Raw genomic sequence first — 19,669 nt, forward strand, 5'->3', positions numbered from 1 at the left:
AGAATGAAGGGGACGTGGGAGTGTGGCGGTGAGGTGTGGGAAGCTGTAAGCCCCAGGATACTTTGGGCTCGCCTTCCCATCAACCGGAAGCGAGGAGTGGTGGTCGTGGTTACTTATGCCCCCACTGAAGACGAACATTCGTGGAGGGATGCAGGCAAAGCCGATGAGTCAGATGCCTTCTATGACCTGCTGTCACAGGTGCTGGCTAAAGTGGCCACTCAGGACAGAGTCATCTTGTTGGGTGACTTCAATGCCCGAGTTGGTCATGATGCAGGCACCTGGTCTGGAGTGATTGGAAGGTATGGGCCAGATCAGCTCAATAACAACGGTAGGAGGTTGCTAGTTGTTTGTGCAGCCCATGGGCTTGTAATTACCAACACACTCTTCTGGCATCGGCATATCCACACATCATGGATGCATGCCGGGTCCAAGCAAGAACATCTGCTGGACTACATAGTGACGGACCAACAGATGCGAGCTCATGTCCTTGATACCAGGACCTACCGTGGAGCTAATCTGCCCTCTGACCATCTAGCCATCTGTAAGATGCGCCTGCCATTCTTCCACTCCAGTGGTGGGTGTACACCCAGGACCCGATTTTGCGAGGAGAAAGGCAAGAAGGACACCAATATAGGAAAGCGAGGGAGGGGTGTGGGGGCCTCCAAAATGACATGTGCCGAGGGGCCTCACGGGACTATGATCCGGCCCTGGGTGGTGGTGATGGTGGCGGTAGCGGTGATGGTAGTGGCAGTAGTCGTCATGGTGGTGATGGTAGTGGTGATGGTAGTGGTGATGATCATAGAAGACTTAAACACAACACAAGGAAGGTGATAAAAGTGGTGGTGAAGATGCCGCGAGGTTTCAACGCAGCCTACGTTCGCTCGGCCGCACAGAGAGAGATAAGGAGGGGGGAGGGGAGAGGTGGGGGGAGGGGTTAAGGGTGGGGGAGGGGTGGGGAAGGTGGGGGAGGGGGTAGGAGGAGTAGGTAAGGGGAAAGGAGTGGGGTGGAGGGAGTCGAGGAATCAATTATTTCAACGATTCCGGCTCCTAGGAATACGTTCTTTATTAAATCGATCCCCCCCTACAAACCGAGAATAGAATCGCTACCTCGACGATTCCACAACCTTGAATCGATTCCCTATCCCGGGATTTCCACTCCCTCCAGCCAACAATCAATTCACTAGCTCGACGAATCTGCCCCCTAAGAATCGATCCACAATCACGACGACTCCGCTCCCTATTAAGCGATTTCATTATCTCAACGATTTGCTCTCCTACCCGCTGAATTGTTTACGAAAAATCGATTCTTCAACACGCTGTCCCCTATCCTCCAAACACGAATCGATTCCAGGAATCGATTCATTTTTTCGTGAAGGTTTTGAGCGATTCTTGCTATTAAGTGCAGGCAGAATCGATTCAGAATCAATATTCCGGGAATCGGAAGCTTTCGGGAATCGAAATCCTCAGGCGATCAGAATCTCGATTTTGATAGACAGCAGGAGCAATCCGATGAGCTGTGAAGCTCTTTTGCCGTAAACTCTAAACCACTTTTATTATTTCTCCAGGTGTAAGGTCCCCTCACTGAGCTGCTGTGTAGCTCTGTGTTTCAGACAAAGCGACCTGCCATCACCACAATGATGGCAGGTCAACCAAGAGGCTGGTATCATCATCATCACGTGGACATTTGAACCTCATGGCGGGACCCCCGGGGATCCTGAACGAACGTAAGTCAAAATCGTAATTTATTTATTTTTGGCGACTCCGTCCCACCGTGTACATAAACACCGCGACCCACCCGGCGTCGACCATTCTGCCATCATGTCCAAGCGCAGCGAGAACAAAAGGGCAGCAGAGCTGAACAAGCGAATGCACTCCATGCTCGGGTATGGGCAGGATCATTGGCAATCCCTGCCCGCGTCCACCTTTGGCGAATCGCTGGCCATTCTCGAGGACTTCCGGAAAACATTCGGCAGCAATTTCGTCGCGAGTCGGTGGAGGGAGCGCATCATTGAGTACGTGAGCCTTTCCAATGGCACGTTCCCAGCGTCGACGTCGACGGCTACGGCCTCGTGCCAGACATCATCGGTGCCGGCGACAGCGCCATCACCTGCTGCGTCGTCTCGCGTGACAGCACTTTCGTCCTCACAATTGTCAACTCTGTTTGGCAGCGAAAGCAGTCGTCGGGCGGGCGGCAGTGGTGGATCGCAGCAAACCATCCCGCTTCGTCAAGTTCGTGAACGTTGCAATCGCAAGGACACTGCAATGGCCCGCGCCATCAGCATTCTCGGTGATGACGCTGTTCGCAAAATTCGGGACGATTGGCAGTTAATGGAGACCGACCGGAACGGATCTGAATGGCAACAGTCGGAGAGGATTGTCTTGCAGATGCTTCAGCAGGGCCTGTCGGAGAGCGTGATTCGTGCAATCATCCCGGTCGGCGGTTCCAGGATCCATCGATTGCGGAAAGTCCTCGAGAATGGCATCGAAACGCTGCATACGCGACGCCCGCCAAAAGTTCCACATCACGCCCTTGCTGATGATGATCTTGACGCCATCAAGGAGAATGCCTACACGTGGGAGGTCGAGGATGACTTTCCCTGCTCTCATCGTCGGCCTCGACAGTACTTTGTTGAGCCCAACATCACCTGGACCAAGCTTTATCGCCGATACAAGGCCAATTTGGATGCAGTCAAGGGGTGTCGAGTCGTGTCATATTCGCGATGGATTCAATACGTTCACATGTTCTATCCCGGACTGCGCTTGACGCGCACCACGGAAGACGTCTGCGACTGCTGCGTTCGCCTCGACGTCCGGCTCGCGTGCGAGGATCTTCCAGCAGATGAGCGCAAGCGCCTACTGGAGGAGAAGAATTTGCATCTCGATGCGGCCATCGACCAGCGCCGGACGGTGTCCACTTTCGTCAAGGAGTACATAAAGCAGCACGCTCCTGATCAGAACATCCCCGTCACCATAATTCTGGACCACTACGACGACGCCGAACCCGACGTTGTCGATTCTGCTCACGAATCGAGTCACCTGCCGACGATTCAGATTCAGATTGAGGAATTTGGCGGTAGCTTCGCCATGCCACACTATGGTCACATGCGGCCATCCGCCGATTACTTTAATTCAAACCTGATGTTGCAGAATTTCGTGCTGGCGGATATCACGAGCGGCATCAACAATGTGATCTTCTACGATGAGCGCGCCCAAAGAAAGGATGCGGACGCATTGTGTAGTCTCCGCTTCGTGTACCACATGCGGCTGCTCGCCAAGAACCCGGGGGCGATGCCCAAGACCCTGGTGGTGATTCTGGACAACTGTGTTGGCCAGAACAAGTCTCAAGTCGTGTTAATGTTCTTTGCGCTGCTGTCGCTCTTGTTCTACCGCAAAGTCGTTCTGTTGTACCTCATGCCGGGGCACTCGCACAACCAAGCCGATCGAGTTGTTACATGGTGTCGCAATTCGATGAAGGGCAAGAACTTCTACACGCCGTCGGATATCGTCGATACTGTCAACCTGATCAACAGTGTCGAGGCGACGTTCATCGATCATCAGGATGCCCAACGCCCTTTTTACACGGGCTGGGAGAGTCTTTTGAAGAAGCACTTCAAGTCTATGCCGCCCCGATACACTTCCAACTACTTCTTTGAGGTCGATGAAGGAGTGCTCAGCATGAGACACCTGAGTTCGACTCCGGACAACGAGGTCACCTGCGTCCCGCTGATCGTGCCGGAGAACATCGATCTCGTTCGGCGATCCATTCTACAGGATCTTTTTGGCACCAACGTCAACACGATCGAGGAGGGGACGTTTGAGTCGATCCGATTGCCGACGGCTCCTGTCAGCAGCCTATCAAATAAGAAGCTGGCCTCCCTATCGAAGAAGTACTTCTCGATTCCACCCGAACACCTGCCGTACTATCCGGCTGTCCCGAGCGAGATCAGCTCGCAGATCGACGACCATGCATTGCCTGAAGGAGGCCCCACTCGTGCGACGAAACGAAAGCGTTCCGCCGTTGACGCGATGGTGTAGCCGGCCACTGAGATCGGTCCGGCAGGCAAGCCGAAATGATAGCAGCTCAACCGAATGGCTGATATCATCATCGCCACCACCACTGTAGGAATGTAGAGCTGCCAAAATTATCTAAACCTATTCTGTTAACAGACTGTCAGGACAAGTCATAATTTATACTGTGGTAGGAGTGGGAAATCTGAAACGCTGTAAAGCTCTTTGTTTAGAGATGTTCCAGTAGAAGGCACACGGGGCCAGAACGTTACAAGAACAAACAATACCAGACACAAACAACAGCGATAGGAGTACAAAGCAATAGGAAGGGTAAATACATCGCTTTAAATATATTTACACAATTTAAACGACAAGGATTTGTAACGATGTAATCGAGGATTCCAATCCTCTGTTAAGTTTGAGGGTGGCGATTACTTCCAACCGATTCCCAAGAGTTTATTGAGGCATCGATTCTTCTGAAAGTTTCTGTGGCGATTTCCCCTACAGATTCAAAGATATAATCGAGGAATTGTTTCCTCTGCAAAGTTAAGTTTAGCGATTCCGGACTCCGAACAATATTTATCGAAATCGATTCTTCCCGTTAGGTTGGATTCAATCGACCGAATCCGACTTTTAGATTCTTTCAGTGAAATATCGAAATCGATTTTTCGTTTTGGATTCAATGGAGCGAATTCTATCGATTCTACTTTATTCGTAAAATAAATAAATAATATAGGATTATTACTATCGGATATTCATATAGGATGGTATAGGATATTAATATAAATTTATATAAGAATATAGGATAATATTACAGGATATTAATCTCAATATGGGATATTAATATAAGATATTAATACCCACTAGAGGATATTAATATTATAGGATATTAATATAAATTTAGAATATTCATATTATTATAGGATATTAATTGGACTATCCTTTGTGGTCAGGCCGCGAGCTGAAATGTTTTCATAACAGCTCAGTGGGGTCTTAACCTGATAAAGTAAATAAAATAAAACTAGTTTATAGTTTAGTTTCATCGTCAGTAGCAGTCAGGCAATTGGCTTGAACCAGATGGGGGCGCCATGGTGCCTATGGAGATGGTAACCACCTCGCTTTGGATACAGGACGTCGTGGGTTCGATCCCGACCCTGGCCATATCTGCTGCTGCTGTATATTTGGAGTCTGCGAATCTCTCTCCCCTGTGGTGGTCACTGCGTGGATTTTTCTCTTTCGCGACCAATATCATCCATAATAGAGGTTGTTTTAGGTTAGATCGCATGAATATATATCGTACTCAGATTGTAAATGTTGTGGCTTGGCTCTCCAACACACCAGCGTGCTGTACTAGTGACTAATTGGCATGTTCTGTTTACGTGACAACCCTTACTAGTTGGCTGTGTCAGGTGGTGGCAGGTTTTAATGACACATTTATATATTTACGCGATATAACCCAAAAAATACATCTATTAAGGGTAATGAAGCCGACCCTTATTTAAACGTGAAGTTCCTTGGCCCAGTCAGTCTGCCGTCCGACACGCTCCGTTGCTCAACCTCCGTGAATTTTTAGCGATTCTCAAGCATTTTAGATTTAATAATTGTTTTTTTTACCCTTCTATCTGGCAACAAAACTGACATCTTTTTTTACAAGGATTCATGTTTGCATAGACCACAATACCTGCAGTCGGAATGCAAACAAAAAACATAACTCTGATAATGTATAATGTGCATACATTAATTATCAGAGTTATGTTTTTTTTTGCATTCCGGAATGCAAACAAAAAACACAACTCTGATAATGTATAATGTGCATACATTAAATATCAGAGTTATGTTTTTTGTTTGCATTCCGACTGCAGGTATTGTGGTCTATGCAAATATGACTCCTTGTAAAAAAAGGTGTCAGTTTTGTTGCCAGATAAAAGGGTAAAAAACAATTATCATATTTTTCTACTGGCAAATGAGGTTCCAATGGTGCATTTTAGATTCGTTTGATTTACGTCATCCTTACGGAACAAAAAAAGGCGCAAGAAACCGTTTTAAACACTGTCATTGTACTCGATACACGATTGGTAGTTGATTCAATGTGCTCTTTGTGTTCACCGTCTTAAACAAAATAATAACAGCTTCATATCGGACCCTTGGTCAGGAACGTAACCCCAAATCGTGTGGTCGTTTCTCTGGGAGAATGGATCTCGACTTACGTCGTTTCGACACCGCGTCGCCTTTTTACACGCTTTCTTTTAACTCACTCTGTTGTTGTCATTGTTGTTGTCGTTGTTGTATCCTCAAATCTTGTAACTCAATTTTTATCTACTTCCCAATGTGGTATCGACTGCAAACTTGGTATACTTATGTCATACTGATGACAATACTATATTCTATCATAAAAAATATATTTTAAACATTCTTTTTTATGTTATTGTCCACGGTCAACTGATGTTGGCTGTAATTGGCCACGGTCCCTAACGTTATGGCAAGCTTTGGGCCACTTCCTGGAATCATGGAGTTCTGCCATTACTAGTACATTTCATAAAAGCATGTTTAAAAAAGTTTCTTAAAATTACTTTTTGGAGTTAGGTCACCTGACATAGGACCGAGGACCGCGTGGACGGGAGGAATCCCCCACTTATGAACGCATTCCCTGAGACCCCCCCCTGCTCGTGAGTCTAGCGGTTCTTAATTTGGAACACTACATATGTGTTGAGGAGCTGCCACGGACGCACTCGGAGACGGAGGTAAGTTATGGGCTTTCGCCAAGGGTTTATTACTGGTTAACAATAACACACAAGGGTACACAACTCCCAGGGGCTAGGGCTCCTACACTGAGTCCTGGTCCCTGCCCGGCTAGCTCTGGTCTCTCTCGTGTCGGATCGGGGACTCTGCCGACTCCACCGACCGGAGAGAGAAGCACCTCTATCGGCTACCACCGGCTTCTCCCCAGACTCGCTACTCGATCCCTCTCTACCCCTGGTTTCCTCTTCACCCTTCTTACTCTACCCAGTTCCCACAGTGACCCTGCTTTCGTCACGGGGTCTCCCTTAAGTACTCTAGGAGACGTGACGTCATCGCACTGAACGGCACACATGACGTCACGTCCCTATTTTACTCCTCTACATATGTACCGCATTTAAATGCGCACACGGTCAGCATTAGAAAATGTGTGTAGGTACGTACGTTGAACTTCTGTTGCACCGTGCATAGCCAACCCGTCGCTGATTGGAGGTGCGATGGGGAAGGACAACAAACTAAACACAACAACAACCAGCAGTTGTAAAGGAATGAGATTGTCAATGTAGATGATTTAAAAGTGCACCATAGCTCCCAGGGGCTTCCTAATATTGGAAGGGAAGAGCGTTCCAGACGGCCGCAGAAGCACCGCACATCTAAAAGCGACGTGCCAGCCAGAAGCCGCTGCTGCTACTGCCGTGAGGATGACGACCGGAGTTTGAGCGATGATGGTTTAACGCTACCTTGACGAGATCATCGGCGGGGTCGTTGCGGATCATTTGGTCGAGGACGACTTTGTGTGTGTAATGAGCGCGACCCCGATAACAAATCTGCTGCTGCTGCTGTATTTGTCTGGCAACCGGGAGCCAATGCAGGTCGGTGAGCACCGGATACACACGGTTCGGATCTTGCGTTACCCCGTCATGACCACGTGCCAAATCATTTTGGACACAACCTGCAGGTTGAAAATGTTTTTTTTTTCCCAGACGTCCTGTAGAGTAGTGAGTTGCAATATACGAGCCTTGACGATGTAGCAACTGCACGGCATGCCGCCACTGAGTTGGCTGTACGCTGCGAGGGAGAGCGGAGTTTGAGCGATGATGGTTTAAACGCTCCTTGACGAGATGATCGGCGGAGTAGTTGCGGTTTATTTGGTGGCGAGCGACTTTGTGTGTGTGTAATGAGCGCGACCCCGATAACAAGGCTGCTGCTGTATTCGTTTGGCAAGCGGAAGGCAATGCAGCTCGGTGAGCAACGGACGGACCACGGTTGGGTCTTGCCATTGTTAAACTCACGACTAAGAAGACATTGTACATTTGCATGTAATACTGTAATAAAAAGACACTGCTGCGTGGATGAGTGGAGTTTATCCTCCTTGACGACATCGGCGGCGAGGCATCGTGGCTCATTTGCGGCGAGCCACTTGGTGTTTGTGTGCTGAGCGTGATGGGTTGATTAGATGAACCATCAGTGGTGGTGTAGCGGTTATCGCTACGCTACGCCACGAACCTGGCGACCCGAGTTCGATTCCCGCTCACGGCCACCAACACCACTGACGATTATCTTAACCGATCATGAGCCTCTCCTAGGTTGACTCAGCCTCAAATGAGTACCTGGTGCGATGTGTAAACATCGCCACTAGGAGGACAAAAGAGGCCGGGCGTGGTGTTGGCCACCCACCCACCCCCTCATGTGCTGTGCCGGCCTTCGTAGGTGCTCGCTAATAGCACTTGCCCCTACAGTCTGTTACAAGGCTACACGGGGGAGCTTTATCTTTGTCTTTATTTAGCACGATGGGTTGTTTAGAAGAGCCATCGGCAGTAGTGTAGCGGTAAGCGCTACGCTGCGCTACGAACCCGTTGACCCGAGTTCGATTCCCGCTCACGGCCAACGATTACACTATGTAACACAATTTTTGTTCCTAGGTAGTAAGTGTTATTTCGTAATTGCTTATGTCTAAAAAGTATAGAAAATGGCTATTATTCCCCACAAACTTTGCTTTAGTGACCAGAACATTGATATTATGAAATTTACCTATTTGCAATGAGAAAACGGGCAAATTTGTGTATTTTAGTTCACAAAGTCAGAAAAAAACATATGAATCATAATTAACATGTATTTATATTAAAGTAATACAAAAATGACTACAAAAGATTTAGAAGTAAATAGTTTTTCGAGATTTACGATTATACTGTAAATAACTTTCACAAATCAGCCCACAAATGTAGTCTCCCATCATGTTCTCGTTATACTGTCCTTGGTAGCGGCGTTCAAAGTCCAGTATATCTTGGTGGAAGCACTCGCCTTGCTCCTCCGAATACGCTCACATGTTCTCCTTGAATTTATCAAGATGAGCATCAAGGATATGGACTTTGAGGGACACCATACAGCTCATTGTGCCAGAGTTCTTCACCAGAGTCTCAATCAGCTCCACGTAGTTTTCGACCTTGTGATTGCCCAGGAAGCCACGAACCACTGCGACAAAGCTGTCCCAAGCCGCTTTCTCCTGACTAAGTGAGCTTCTTTGGGAATTAATTGCACTCCAGGATCTTCTTCATCTGTTGTCCGACAAAGACACCGGCTTTGACCTTTGCCTCAGACAGCTTAGGAAAGAAGTATTGAAAGTGCTTGCAGGCTACTGACTCCTTATCTACAGCTCTGCCAAATTGTTTCATAAGGCCCAATTTGATGTGCAGTGGTGGCATCAGCACCTTCCGGGAGTCCACCAGTGGCTCCCACTTGACGTTGTTCCTCCCCACACAGAACTCGGTCCGTTGTGGCCAGTCCTGCCTGTGGTAGTGCGCCTTGGTGTCCGTGCTGTCCCAAAGGCAAAAATAGCAGGGAAACTTAGTAAAACCGCCTTGGAGACCCATCAGGAATGCCACCATTTTGAAGTCTCCGATGACCTCCCAGCCGTACTCATCATACTTTAAGGCATCCAGCAAGGTCTTGATGCTGTTGTAATCCTCTTTGAGGTGCACCGAGTGAGCCAGGCGAAGAGATGGGTACTTGTTACCATTATGGAGCAGTACGGTTTTGAGGCTCCTGGATGAGCTGTCAATGAAGAGGCACCACTCATTTTGGTTACAGGCGATTCCAATTGCCTCGAACAGAATGGTCACATTGTGGCATAAGCAGAGCCCATGTTAACGGGTGAAAAAGCTGCAAAAAGGTCATTGACGCTTCCTCTGATCTGCGACTTGCACACTTTTATCTAACAAGTTCCACTGCTTGAGCCTAGACGTCAAAAGCTCGGCATTGTACTTGGTGAGACCAAGATCTCTGATCAAGTCGTTGAGGTCTTTTTGCTTGGGGTAGTATGGGTTTCTCTCCTCAGCTCCACCTGTGAAATTGTCATCTGGATCTACAACGTCTTTCTCTCTCTCTGACTTGCTCTCTTCTAAAGATGGCTGCTCTCTCTCCGGATGAGTGGGTATGGGGAGCTCATGGCAGTGTGGCACCTTGGCGATAGATGAAGGAAGGTCCAGATACGTGATAGCAGGTGCATTCTTGTCAGTCCGACGTTTGGAAGGGTCCACCATGCAGAAGTAGTAGTTGCTTGAGTGGTCAGTGGGTTCCCGCCAAATTCTTGGAATAGCGAACTTCATGGATTTTTTTCCCCTCTGTACCATCCTACAAAATTACATTTATTTCACCCATGACTAATGTGTAAGAGCTTCTCACAACATTTTTCATATATGATATATTTTTTCAATAACATTGAAAATTGTCAAATACTGTATAAAAAAACATTTTTACAATACATTTTTTTTTATAACTTAATTTCGAGCAACAATTGTCCATCTTACCTTCTAGAGTTTTGTTTGCATTGCTCGCAGGTGAATAGAGGTGCCCAGGGTTTGTCTTGATCCCCGACAGGCATGCCAAAATATTCATTTTAGGCCTCACACATCTTAGCAGATGCTTCCACAGAGTACGTTTTCGCTCATGTCTTGACTCAATGTATCACTCGGCCTTAAGATTTGCATTGAACTGCCCATATAGACTCACCACTGTGATCTCTACATTGGGTCAAACTTAACATCTCTCAATGTTCGACGGCTTGTGCATCATATCTTATTTATTCATGATGTACTTACAAAAAAACCCGCAGATTACCTGCTGGATCTCCTCTCTGTTTCAAAGAACAAATGTGACCTAAGGTCTTCGCTCATTTACCAGCTTCACATTCCCTATTGCGTACAAATACTGGAAGAAGGGCCTTTGCTATTGATGCCCCCAGGGTCTGGAATGCTATTGCCAATAAACTGCAACTTGAATCACTACCTATGAGATCTTCACTCAAAACTGCTCTAGAGGAGTTGTACACCCCTAGCTGCCACTGCAATTTATTGGCCTAAAATACAATGTTTCGCTCCGGATGATCGCTGCAAAGTATGCAAAGTATGCAAAGTATGATCTGTGTTTTTATTTAGTGTGCTGATCTTAAAGGTGCATTGAAAAATGTTGATACTCCGACTGATGCTCCTACTGTTGTGGAGTGACTCATGCAGCCAGCTATGGCTGCAGAGTTTGGTAGTACATGTTGTTTACGTCGTTTATTGTGAAAATTCGGTCACAGTTCATATGACCACTGTTTCATTGCTTTTATTGTATTATTTTGGTGATTTTCGAAAAGTTTTTTGGTTTGGCCATGTTTGTTTGTTGTAGTACAGAGTTAGACTGATGGCCTTAATCTAAGTTGTCTTGTGGTTGTTGTTGTTTGACTTGCATCCCACTGGGATATTTGCACAGGGTTGGTGTACGGTGATTTTTCTGCAATATTTTGCTGTCTTTTCTTGGATTTTCTGTTTGCACATAGTCACTTTAAGATGTTTTCTTGTTCATGTTTTTTTGTTTGTTGCGGTTGCACCCGATTCAAGAGCCGAATGGCTCACAGGGCTATACCTAATAAATTAACTTTGAACTTTGAACTAAATTGGCCGCAGACATAGCAAAATTCGTCTGCCGGATGCTTGCAGCCTCTGGATGCCATCTCAGAAAAATGCAGATATATATCCACTAAGGCAGTTGGGATTAAACTGAACTGGTGGGCTTAAGGCCCCTGTATTTATACTACTATTTATATTACTGGACATTTCTAGAATGTTCTAGAAGTTACTTCAAGTTTACTCAGCACTGAATATATCTGTAATGTTCTGGAAAATAGGAAATCTCTAAGTATCACTGTCCTGGTCACAAAAGCAAAGTTTGTGTGGAATAATATAAATTTTCTGTACTTTTGAGGCATAAGCAATTAGGAAATAACACTTACTAGCCAGGAACAAAAAAATGTGTTACGCAGTGTTATCTGAACCGGTCATGGGTTTCCCCTAGATCGACTCAGCCTCAAATTAGAAACTGGTGTGCGGTGTGTAGTAAACATCGCCACTGAGGAGACAAAGGCGGCCGGGTGTGGTGCTGGCCACCTACCCCCTGGTGTGGCGTGCCGGCCTTCATTGGCGCTGCTGCTCGCGAACATCACTTACCCCAGCAGTCTGTTAAGGCTGCACGGTGGATCTTTGTTTATTTTACATATGTGTGTTGAACTTCTTTCGCACCGTCCATAGCCAACCGTGCTAATATTTGGGTCTCTGTGGATCTCTATGGGTCTATGGGTGTCTGTGGGTCTCTGTGTGTGTGTGTATGTTGAAATTATTTTGCACCGTATGTAACCAACCGTGTGAATCGGATGTGCGGGGGAAGGACAACAAACTAAACACAATAATCTGTTCCAAAGAAATTCGTTTTCAATCTAGATTTAAAAGTACATAGCTCCAGTGTCTTCCTATCATCGGAAGGATTTGTGTGATGTATTACCGCTATTTGTTTTCACCAGGTAAGGATCTACTGATCTATGTAGCTCTTTTGCAGACGCGACCTGGCTATAACAATTGATAGCTCAACGAAGTGGCTGATATAATCATCATCATCATCATCACGTGGAAATTCAAATACTCTCTAAATTTGTGACCTTGATTCTAAATGTGGAGGGGAAAAAACGGAGGACCTGGAGAAAGATCCACGCGACCACGTGACTTTACCGAAAGAACCAAGAAGATTAATCCATGCAGTCACGAAAGCTTTAAATCGAAATAGTAATGAATTGGCCAAGTTTTGTAACGAACCCTGACAGGTTGGCTATGTCTGGTGGTGGCGGGTTTAATGACACATTCGTATTTGCACGATCTGATAAAAAAACTCTCTCATGGGTAATATTGGTCGGAAAAACCAAGTACTACTACGTGTTAAACTAAATGCGCGATTTCGATTTCAAGCTTTCGTGACTGCAGGGATTCATCTTCTTGGTTCTTTCGGTAAAGTCACGTAGAAGGGAAATAACAAAATAATAAAAATAAAACATAATAAAATAATTCTCACGACGTTTCGGCCACAACGCAAGCAGCCGTCCTCAGGTGAAGAACAGGTCTGTCGGAAAGACAGCGTCTGAATGAAACACCACCAGGCTTGGAGCGTATATTTAAGCTGGGTTGGAGGGGGAAGAGCGCCTTGACAAAAGAATTTGCATATCAAGAGGAATTTAGCATATTTATGGGAAATGCAGATATAGGATTAGTCATTACTTGTGGAATGTACTCCCCAAGCCTGGTGGTGTTTCATTGAGACGCTGTCTTTCCGACAGACCTGTTCTTCACCTGAGGACGAAACGTCGTGAGAATTATTTTATTATGTTTTATTTTTATTATTTTATTATTTCCCTTCTACGCGACTTTACCGAAAGAACCAAGAAGATAAATGCGCGATGTTGATTTTTAAATGTGGAGGAGAAAACCCAGAGGACTCGGAGAAGAATTCACGCGACCACAGGGAGAGAGAGAGAGAGAGAAGAGACGCAAACTCCAAATAAACAGCAGCATGCATTTTCAGGGGTCGGCATCGAACCCACAACTTCCTGTATACCAGGCGAGGTAGTTAACATCTCGCCACACCGCAAACTCCAAATATACAGCAGCATGCATTTTCAGGGGTCGGCATCGAACCCACAACTTCCTGTATACCAGGCGAGGTAGTTAACATCTCGCCACACCGCAAACTCCAAATATACAGCAGCAGGTATTTTCTGGGATCGGCATCGAACCCACAACTTCCTGTAAACCAAGTGAGGTAGTTAACATCTCGCCACACCGCAAACTCCAAATATACAGCAGCATGCATTTTCAGGGGCCGGCATCGAACCCACAACTTCCTGTATATCAGGTGAGGGAGTTAACATCTCGCCACACCGCAAACTCCAAATATACAGCAGCAGGCATCGTCAGGGGGTCGGGATCGAATCCATGACCTCCTCTATACCAACCGAGGTAGTTAACATCTAGCCGCCGTGATGATGATGAGAGACAGACAGAGGGAGAGAGATGCAGACTCCAAATATACAGCAGCAGGCATGGCCAATGTCAGGGTTGAACCCACGACCTCCTGTATACAAGACGAGGGAGATAACATCTTCTAGCTACCGTGGCACCAAAATATCGTAGACGACGTTTTTGGCAGTGTCCCTTCTTCATAGCACCTCCAATTAGCATGGTTGGCTATGCAAGGTGCCAAAGAAGTTCAACATACCATTCATACACAGAGACACACAGACACGCAGACCCATAGAGACCTACAGATGAGCACGGTTGGCTACGTATGGTAGTGTAAAGAAGTTCCACACACCATGCGTATGTACTGTAGTAACGCCGGCTGGTGGACAGCAGCGGCAACTGTCGTGGACAGACTACGCACGCCGGTGAGCGTGAGCACAGTGCGTTGGCAGAGCGGAGGAACTAGGGCAAAGGTCAAGGAGGACCTCGTCTGGAGTCCCCTGGAACCTGCTAGCGGGTTCGAGAAGGCAGGCGCGGTCAGGGCGGAGCCAGGCTGCGCTGGGAGCATAAAAGGAGCCGAGAGCAGGGGCTCGAGGCTGCTGGTTCTGGGAGTGGACTCGTCTCGTCGTTGCTGTCATCTCGTTTCCATCGTCGCTAAACGACTCCACTAGATATTGCGCTATGAAGGATAGTAGTTGAATATCTCAGTCAGCGTCGTCAGTGTTAGACGGCTAGTGTTTTGTACAGGCTAGGCTGAGATACAGTGGAGAGTGTGCGGACGAGACCGTGGAAGTTGTTAAAAAAGAAAGTGTCTCCTAGAAACTCTGTCTCTGAATCACACTACACATCCATTATTATCACTTACATCAATTTATATATTTCATTTCAAGGCCTTGTTATTACCGGATGTGATTTTTTTTGTAAACCTCCAATGCTGCTTTACTGGTTTGTTCAGTTTGGAGATAAAGCCCTCCTATACGAAATATGAGATATTGTGAAATAACTTTGGATTAGTTGCAGCTAAGGTAGACAAAAATAGCAACCTGTTTTTTTTATTTTACCAGCTGTAAGGCCCCACTGAGCTGCTGTGTAACTCTTTTCGTAGAAGCGACCTGGCCATCACAAATGAAGGCAGCTCAGCCAAGTGGCTGATATCATCACGTGGATATTTTTTAGCAGCAGCGAAATCATTCTAAACGCGTGGTGATGTTGATTCTAAATGTGGAGGGGAAAACCCATTTAGGATCCGTAAGAAAAATCCACACGACCACGGGGGGAGAGACAGAGAGAAACGAAAACTCCAAATATACAGCAGCAGGCATCGTCAGGGTCATGATCGAACCCAAGACCACATGTAGACCAGGCGAGGTAGTTAACATCTCATCACAGAGACGCAGACTCTCTCTCTTCCTGTGATGAGACGCACACCACTGTGTTGGAGAGCAAATCCGCAACATTTACAACGTGAGGACGACGTTTCGCCAGCAATGACAACCAGCTTCAACAGGCGACAGCCAGATTTGATGAGGCTGAAACAGGAGGAATTCTCGACAACTCTGCGGCTGTCGCCTGACAATGCTGGTTGTTGTTGTTTTTGTGGTTGTTGAAATTACCGGCGAAATGTCACGGTACTCAAATTGTAAATGTTGCAGTGGGTTTACTCCACCAACACACAATCGGTAAGTGCTGTACTCGTAATGAATTGGCCACGTTTTGAACGAACCCTGACAGGTTGGCTGTGTCGGGTGGTGGCGGGTTTAACGCCACATTCGTATTTGCACGCTCTGATCCAAAAAACCTCTATTGTGGGTAATATTGGTCGCGAAAGCCAAGTACTACTACTACTACGTGTTAATCTAAATGCGCGATGAAGATAAATAAATGTGGAGGAGAAAAACCGGAGGACTCGGAGAAAATTTCACGCGACCACGGGGAGAGAGAGGGAGAGAAGAGATGCAAACTCCAAATATACAGCAGCATGCATTTTCAGGGGTCGGCATCGAACCCACAACTTCCTGTATACCAGGCGAGGTAGTTAACATCTCGCCACACCGCAAACTCCAAATATACAGCAGCAGGCATCGTTAGGGGGTCGGGATCGAAACCATGACCTCCTCCATACTAGCCGAGGTAGTTAACATCTAGCCACCGTGATGATGAGAGATAGAGAGAGGGAGAGATATGCAGACTCCAAATATACAGCAGCAGGCATGGTCAATGTCAGGGTTGAACCCACGACATCCTTCGATTTAAAGCTTTCGTGACTGCAGGGATTCATCTTCTTGGTTCTTTCGGTAAAGTCACGTAGAATGGAAATAATAAAATAATACAAATAAAACATAATAAAATAGAGACAGCGTCTCCCCGACAAACCTGGTTCTCACCTGAGGATGGCTGCTTGCGTTGTGGCCTAAACGTCGTGAGAATAATTTTATTATGTTTTATTTTTATTATTGTATTACTTCCCTTCGACGTGACTTTACCGAAAGAACCAAGAAGACCACGACCTCCTGTATACAAGACGAGGGAGATAACATCTTCTAGCCACAGTGGCACCAAAATATCATAGACGACGTTTTGGGCAGTGTCCCTTCTTCATAGCACCTCCAATTAGCATGGTTTGCTATGTAAGGTGCCAAAGAAGTTCAACATACCATTCATACACAGAGACACACAGACACGCAGACCCATAGAGACCTACAGATGAGCACGGTTGGCTACGTATGGTAGTGTAAAGAAGTTCCACACACCATACATATGTAGTGTAGTAACGCCGGCTGGTGGACAGCAGCGGCAACTGTCGTAGACAGACTACGCACGCCGGTGAGCGTATGCACGGTGCGTTGGCAGAGCGGAGGAACTAGGGCAAGGGTCAAGGAGGACCTCGTCTGGAGTCCCCTGGAACCTGCTAGCGGGTTCGAGAAGGCAGGCGCGGTCAGGGCGGAGCCAGGCTGCGCTGGGAGCATAAAAGGAGCCGAGAGCAGGGGCTCGAGGCTGCTGGTTCTGGGAGTGGACTCGTCTCGTCGTTGCTGTCATCTCGTTTCCATCGTCGCTAAACGACTCCACTAGATATTGCGCTATGAAGGATAGTAGTTGAATATCTCAGTCAGCGTCGTCAGTGTTAGACGGCTAGTGTTTTGTACAGGCTAGGCTGAGATACAGTGGAGAGTGTGCGGACGAGACCGTGGAAGTTGTTAAAAAAGAAAGTGTCTCCTAGAAACTCTGTCTCTGAATCACACTACACATCCATTATTATCACTTACATCAATTTATATATTTCATTTCAAGGCCTTGTTATTGACGGATGTGATCTTTTTTGTAAACCTCCAATGCTGCTTTACTGGTTTGTTCAGTTTGGAGATAAAGCCCTCCTATACGAAATATGAGATATTGTGAAATAACTTTGGATTAGTTGCAGCTAAGGTAGACAAAAATAGCAACCTGTTTTTTTTATTTTACCAGCTGTAAGGCCCCACTGAGCTGCTGTGTAACTCTTGTCGTAGAAGCGACCTGGCCATCACAAATGAAGGCAGCTCAGCCAAGTAGCTTATATCATCACGTGGATATTTTTTAGCAGCAGTGAAATCACTCTAAACGCGTGGTGATGTTGATTCTGAATGTGGAGGGGAAAACCCATTTAGGATCCGTAAGAAAAATCCACGCGACCACGGGGGGAGAGACAGAGAGAGACGCAAACTCCAAATATACAGCAGCAGGCATCGTCAGGTTCATGATCGAACCCAAGACCACCTGTAGACCAGGCGAGGTAGTTAACATCTCTTCACAGAAACGCAGACTCTCTCTCTCTCTGTGATGAGACGCACACCACTGTGTTGGAGAGCAAATCCGCAACATTTACATTTTGAGGACGACGTTTTGCCAGCAATGACAACCAGCTTCATCAGGCGACAGACAGATTTGATGAGGCTGAAACAGGAGGAGGAATTCTCGACAACTCTGTGGCTGTCGTCTGACGATGCTGGTTGTTGTTGTTGTTGTTGTTGTTTTTGTGGCTGTTGTAATCACCGGCGAAACGTCACGGTACTCAAATTGTAAATGTTGCAGTGGGTTTACTCCACCAACACACAATCGGTAAGTGCTGTACTCGTAACGAATTGGCCACGTTTTGTAACGAACCCTGGCAGGTTGGCTGTGTCGGGTGGTGGCGGGTTTAACGACACATTCGTATTTGCACGATCTGATCCAAAAAACCTCTATCGTGGGATATATAAAACCGGAAGACTCGGAGAAGAATTCACGCGACCACTGGGAGAGAGACACGAATTTATGAACGAAGCAAAGTGCCGACGACACCGAGCATCTTCTTGTTTCCTCTGATCATAAAAAAGAGAGAGGCACGCAAACTCAGCAGGCGTCAGGGTCGAACCCACGACCTGTATACCAGACGAGGTAGTTAACTTCTACCTAGCCACTACGGCACCCTAGGTACACCCCCCCTCCACCATCTCCCTCAACGACATCAAGTGAGCAATAGAAACACAATCACCTGACCGCATTCCAATTGTGAAAAGGAGCATGACACGTCGCTTGTTGTCACATTGATTCTTCTCTGTATATCGCCATGCCAACGTGATTCGTTTGTTCTACGCTTTGTTGAACACCCCGGACGATCATAGCCGACGATGTTCGGCAAAGAGTAGTGACAGAGACAGACAGACTCAGGCACTCGTTCATACTCATACACACACAGATCCCAATCTCACACACACACAGAAATCCATTCTCAAAAACCACACTTCTTACACAGACACACACACTCACCCACTCACTCATCCAATCTCAAATACACACACTCACCCACGCACTCATTCACTATCAAACAAACACACTCACGCACACTCAATCTCACACACACAGACACACAGACAGACACTCACACTCAATCTCTCATCCACACACACAGACACTCACCCACGCTCAATCTCACACACACACAGACACTCACACTCAATCTCTCATCCACACACGCAAACACTCACCCATGCTCAATCTCACACACACACAGACATTCACCCCCACCCCCCTCAACCATACACACACACGGACACCCACCCACGTTCAACCACATATTTTGCGGTCAACAAAGTGTGGCGAGTGACTGGGAGACTCTGAGTGCAGTCCGGTGACGAGGAGCAGAACAGCGGCATGGCCCCGTGGACAGCGATGCGTCGTCTGCTCCTGCTGCTGCTGCTACTGCTGGTGAGGAGGGCCGCTCCTCCATTCATTAATTCAAAGGCAGAGATCCCCCGTGTAACCTGGAACAGACTGTCGGGGCAACTGCTGTTAGCGAGTAGCAGCGCCGATGAAGGCGACCGGCGCTGTGACACACGAGGGGATGGGTGGCCAACAGTCACGCCCGGCCGCCTTTGTCTCCCCCAGTGGCGATGTTTACCACACCGCACCAGGTAACTCATTTGAGGCTGAGTCGATCCAGGGGAGGCCCAGGACCGGTTCTAAAATCGCCACTGGTGGTGTTGGTGGCCGTGAGCGGGTAATCGAACTTGGGTCGCCGGGTTCGTAGCGCAGCATAGCTCTAACCGCTGCGCCACCACTCATTAATTCACCACCATCACCATCATCAC

At 47.1% G+C, this 19,669-nt stretch overlaps 1 protein-coding gene across 1 annotated transcript; it reads left to right on the plus strand.

Moving 5' to 3' along the window:
- Positions 1 to 1,444: 1,444 nt before the first annotated feature.
- On the plus strand, positions 1,445 to 8,095 carry LOC144733032 (uncharacterized). The gene has a single exon (XM_078614756.1). The coding sequence runs from the start codon at positions 1,819 to 1,821 to the stop codon at positions 4,033 to 4,035; it is 2,217 nt and encodes a 738-aa protein (XP_078470882.1). The 5' UTR covers positions 1,445 to 1,818; the 3' UTR covers positions 4,036 to 8,095.
- The last annotated feature ends 11,574 nt before the right edge of the window (positions 8,096 to 19,669 follow it).

This window comes from Lampetra planeri, chromosome 45 (genome assembly GCF_965212315.1).
Source record: "Lampetra planeri chromosome 45, kcLamPlan1.2.h2, whole genome shotgun sequence".
Classification (NCBI taxonomy): Eukaryota; Metazoa; Chordata; class Hyperoartia; order Petromyzontiformes; family Petromyzontidae; genus Lampetra; species Lampetra planeri.

Excerpts from the sequence above, each read along its gene's own strand:
- LOC144733032 (XM_078614756.1), top strand. The coding sequence starts at position 1,819 with ATGTCCAAGCGCAGCGAGAACAAAAGGGCAGCAGAGCTGAACAAGCGA.